The sequence below is a fragment of the Palaemon carinicauda genome, chromosome 4 (genome assembly GCF_036898095.1).
Source record: "Palaemon carinicauda isolate YSFRI2023 chromosome 4, ASM3689809v2, whole genome shotgun sequence".
Classification (NCBI taxonomy): Eukaryota; Metazoa; Arthropoda; class Malacostraca; order Decapoda; family Palaemonidae; genus Palaemon; species Palaemon carinicauda.
The window spans coordinates 16,030,667-16,036,350 of record NC_090728.1 but is presented as its reverse complement, the minus strand read 5'-3'; the positions used below and the strand labels follow the sequence as shown (position 1 = coordinate 16,036,350).

Here is a 5,684-nt window from a genome sequence, read left to right as displayed (position 1 = left end):
TATTTGATATAATAATAATAATAATAATAATAATTTTATCTATTGTCTATAGTGAATATTTAAATATAATTTAAAAATTAAGTACTTCTTGATTTATATAAAATATGCACACACTTGAAATATTACTTTAGTTCAACGTATAAGTAAACAAGTTAGCCAACCGACAAAACAAATAATAAAAAGAAAACAGAAAAGGAGATTATTCAATTTATCACAAAAAAATGGGACTATATGAAAACCACAATAACTTGTGTTCTGCTTTGTTTTCTGTCATTGCTAAAATAGAAAGAGAATCCAATAACGAAAATGTTGGTATCGGTGTTCATGGTATCATTGAAACTCTAGCGCCATTAGTAAATGGTGCTAGTGGTGTTACTGCCCAATATATTAATAGTCCAAAGTTATTAAATGCTATTAATCAGCGACCACCAGCAGACTCTAAAGTTAAAGTTGCTGTGGGAATATATGCAAGAGGGGAAAAATTGGGCATATCATCATCAGATAATTATATAACAACAAGCCTATCAGAATCATCAAAAGCCATACGCCGCATTAATAAAATTTTTTTTGATAAAACCCACATGAATAATGTTATGGATCCAACAATAGGAAATGACGTAAAACTTTATATTTCGGGTGTTACAAAATTGGATGATATTTGGGAACAACACTTTGAAGATTATGGAAGCGGAAAGTTTTTCATAAACCCAAATAAACGAATTATGGTAAGCGTAATTGGCGGGGATTATTCAGAACTGCCCACAAGTCTCATGTTACGTGACGATGGGGCTGATATATATCAAATGCATCTTGATGGTGGTGACTATTTAGTTGTTGTTATTCCGAATAAGATTGCTTCATTTGATGAATTAATAGAATTAAACGAAAAAATCGATTGGGGATCATTACATCATACTTTTAACGAAAACATTTCTACTAAATTAATTCTACCAACATTCAAAGTAAAATATAACTCTATGAATTTAGATAAAGCATTTTCGTTTGCTGGTCCAGGAGCAACGTGGAACCTATCACGTTTATTTGATGATGACCGAGACATTTCAAACATTTTAAAAAACAAAGATTTTAAATGTCAAAATATTCTGTTAACTACGAGCTATGAAATAACAGTAAATGTCCGTGGAGTTTCAAGTTCTTCTGTCTCTGATTTATATTGTTATGATAGTATTAACAATAAAATTATAACCGAGATAAATAGGCCCTTTTTATATGGCATTTTAACAAAAGATGGAATGGTGGTTGATATGGGCATTATAATGAACCCGGAATAATCATAAAGATTATATTAATAAAGTTTTTTTTAATAATTATATATTAATATCTATTTTATTATTATATTTAAGAATTTGCGTTTTCTTATTAAATACATTTAATATGGAAATGACGGGTCCTTGTTTATCTTATAAGAAATTGGGTAATGATAATAAAATAACAAACTTTAAGGCCAGATTCCTCCTAAAAATTCCCATAAATTATGTATCTATTGATATGAAAGTATACCCCCCGAGTATTTTACCCATTCATATTATAACATTAAATCCAATGAATCATTGGAATATTTTCCCAGAACTTTCGAAACACCAATCATTTTACAAAAATATGCCCATTAAATTTAAAATTTAATTTATAGAAATTTTACTTAATAAACTAAACAGAAAATTTGAAATTGTTAATGATAAATATATATATGATTATGGGGATAATATTAATGTTAATGATATAATTTATGAAAACAATAAAAAATGTTATACAAAACAAGCATCAAACGAGGAAAAAAACCTTATTCGCTGTATTATAGGAGACAACATTTTATTATCTGCATATAAAAATAAATATCGCCAAATAATTCTGTCATATTCTTATCCTTGTTTTTTAAAGTTTTGTTATTTACACGCCAATCGAATTCAGAAACATACTTTTGAATTAAGATTTAAATGTACTTTGTAATAGTGTTTTTGAACAGTCTCCGCTAAGTTGGCCGTCCGTTAGTGGTCTCTCTAATTTAACATTTTTGTAAGAAGATAAAACTTTATTTTTCTGTTGTCTATTGCCTCTAATTTCACATTCAACTTTTCCAATTTGTTCATTATCATTATTTGGATTGGTTAAGGTTATAGGATTCATTTTTATTTTATTTGTTGAACCTTTAGGGCGACCGGGCTTGCGGTTATTGGGCGAAGAAACCGACGACCTTCTTTGTCTTGGTGTTTTTTGTTTATTTTTACTCGTACTTGCTTTTCTGGTTCTTGTGCCCCCCTGATCACTGGTACTTTTTCTTCTTATTCTATTTTTTTCGTTTTTATCATTACTACTTGTACTTTTCTTTCTATTTTTTTTATTTTTGCTGATACTGCCCCTTCTTTTCATCTCCCTTGGTGGCTTACTGGATGTATTAGAATTTCTGCGCTTTCGAATATTACATTCGCTACAATATTTTTTGTTTTTCGTTTTCTCCCTGGGTTGTTGGGATGAATTAGGTAATACTATTTGATTATTATTATTATTACTAGTCACAGGAGGTAGAAAATTTGCTGGTGGTGGTGGTGGTGATGATGATAGTGGCAACTTTCCATACATACGTATGGGTACGTGATTGGTTCTTGGAAACAGCACAGAGTTTATGAAGTAAATTCAAATGAACTTGCAATGGAAACTTGTTCAGAGAAAATATTTATGTGAAAGCTAGGTGTGATAAGGTTATAACAACAGGTATGATGAAAAAAGTAAGATGAAATGAAGGGAATAATAAATATTATTTACATGATAATAAATTGAAATGTTATAAGGGAGAAATCGTTTGGAAGTGGTATGGAAACCAAGAGAAATATACAGGTGGATATTGCATTAACGATAAGGCATTAACGAATACATAACAACATATTAAGGGGTCAAGTCTCGTACTGTGCTTGAATGACTTGGGTGATAAATAATATGTCCACGTGGGTATTGCAGAAACATATGATATTACAAAAATGGTTTGGGTAAAAGGTAATACATCCATGTGGATATTGCATAAATGAATGTGTACATACTGTATTAGAAGGGTTAGATCAAGAACAATACCTGAATGTAGGGGGTAAAATACTTGAAAGTCACTGGTAAAAATGAGGAGGGTTTATATAAAAACTAATATTCCTATTGGTCAAAATAAGAGGGGCAGGGTTTATGCGCAGAAGCTCCAAAACTGTTATGTAAATACGAACGAACGGGAGTGAATACAACCGACCCGTAGAATGTCGACAAACAAATGAAAAATATACCAGTAGTATAGGATACAAATAGTTTGTGCAGTTTTCTCTGGATTAATTATACGTCCTAAAAAATAGTATATAAAGAATAAAATATCTGTTTTACCCTTATGTGACAATTTCCTAATATGTTTTCCCCATCCAAAACCCCGGGTTCCCATAGGGGATCCATAAGCTGAAATATAATTACGAAAGAACGTAGCTTGCTACCTGGAATAATAAATCATACATTGAATACCAACAACTTTTTTATTTACACTAAAAGAAACTTGAATAATAATTATAAATGAATGAATATCAACTAAGTAACAATCATTATAAAAGTTAGTATGATATATGATTTGAAGTTTTCGATTCCTAAGGTATTTTCCTTGTTTGAATCAGCTTTTCCTCCTCGTCAATACTTAAATAGTAATAAAATATACCACAAGAAAGAACAACTGCAATAACTGAAAAAAGACAAGAAACATACTTTCAGATACTTATAATTTTATGATTTAATATAAATCATGAAGTTATAGCAGGAAGGAAGGATTACTTATAAGAGGAAACACAAAAGCCTTAGAGGTTGAATACAGTTACCTTAAATATAATACCCTAATATAGTATATGCTTGGTACTTACCGTATCAATCCAGGCAGGAATATATATATATATATATATATATATATATATATATATATATATATATATATATATATATATATATATAAATATATATATATATATATATATATATATATATATATATATATATATATATATATATATATATATATATATATATATATATATATATATATATCGGTCAATAAGTATTTATGTGCTGTAAAAACAAGTGTCATTTTCAAAGGAAATTGGCATTTATGTATTGGGAATAGTTGTTTTAAAGTAGGAAAGCTTTCCCCGTCATCAACTATAGAAAAACATTTTTTTTTTTTACATATTGAATGGTAATGCAACAATAAAAATATTGTAATGAAATATGACTGGAAGATGTTGTATTCTAGAATAAGAATTTTTGGATATATCTCATAACTTATTCTACGATACTAGCTGTCTGACGTGTGATAATCCCTCAAGAATATTCGTGAGACTTACAGAAAACTTGTGACGCATATGGTCTATAAGAAAACAATGTTGCGGTCATTGGGACAGAACTGATCCGTTTTTCTCCGAGAGAATATTGCTCTTGTGGAGACATTTCTTAGACATCAGCGTTTATTCCATTATTTACTGGTGATAAACTAAACAGCAATGAAACCTTGGAAGATCAGATATCATCAGAAGCTGTTTTTGTGTTTATCAACTTTTATGTCTGAAATTACGACCTAGAAAATCTTCAAAATTCGGAGATGAGTTTTGTTGTCATCTGTCTTTCTCTTTTCACAGAGAATTATAAAGTTACCATACAAATCAAAAAGAAATAAAAATACTGTAAATTTTGGGATGTGTAAGTATTTTTTTAATCTTGTAAAATACTGTGATTACTTCGTTAAATCTTAAACATAGTTATGATGATTGTGTGCTGGCTATTATTTTCTATTACTGTCATAGTTTCAATATTTTGCTTAATCCTCTTTTAAGGGAATGAGACATCAAAATACATTATAAATAAATATATTTTGTATAATAGCTGATCTTAACAGAATACAAAATAATTTTACACATTTTATCATTCTCTTTAGTCTAATGAGTATCTTGGGGTCTATTTTTCAAAACTATTTTTCATTTATGTTCACCAACGAGTTTTATTGTAGACGGCAAGACTTCGGGGAAATACGTGCACAGGTATCTTTCAGCTAATATTGTTTTATAAATACATTTGCATAGAAATGATTATTCTCAGTACTTGACATTTTTTTTTTAAATTTGAAATAGTTAATTCTGTTTATTTTCTTTGTAAGGAAGACGAGACATTCAATCTTACGTGTTTTATGATCTACGTTCTGTTAAAGAAAAATTCTTTTATAAGACATATTGATATGTAAGTGATGGGTAGCATAGCGTATGGAATCTATGGAAGTTTTATTGATGTATAGGTCTAAAACAGTAGGCTGTGAAGGTTTTAGTTATGTGTATGAGAGAGAGAGAGAGAGAGAGAGAGAGAGAGAGAGAGAGAGAGAGAGAGAGAGAGAGAGAGAGAGAGAGAGAGATGGTTGAATATGCTTGTGTCCAAGTCCTATGCAAATAATTATCTCTTGATACCTATGACAAATAAACGTTACTTAAATGAGTAAATACCAACCATTAAGAAAGAAAAAAAAATGTCTAATAACGAAACAATAAAAGCATGATGTGCTGGTAAGTTGTATGGGGAAGAAAAGTCATAAAATTCTCCCATTTGGTATTATTTGCCTTTTAATAAACTGATCTTTATTTCAATGTTAATCTTGTTTGGGATCTCTTTTGGAT

At 29.4% G+C, this 5,684-nt stretch overlaps 1 protein-coding gene across 1 annotated transcript; it reads left to right on the top strand.

Annotated features, from left to right (window-relative positions):
* Positions 1 to 221: 221 nt before the first annotated feature.
* On the top strand, positions 222 to 1,292 carry LOC137639293 (uncharacterized). Its single transcript, XM_068371574.1, has one exon. It carries the CDS (start codon positions 222 to 224, stop codon positions 1,290 to 1,292), a length of 1,071 nt encoding a protein of 356 aa, XP_068227675.1.
* The last annotated feature ends 4,392 nt before the right edge of the window (positions 1,293 to 5,684 follow it).

Coding starts and splice junctions, on each gene's coding strand:
- LOC137639293 (XM_068371574.1), top strand. CDS start 222: ATGGGACTATATGAAAACCACAATAACTTGTGTTCTGCTTTGTTTTCT.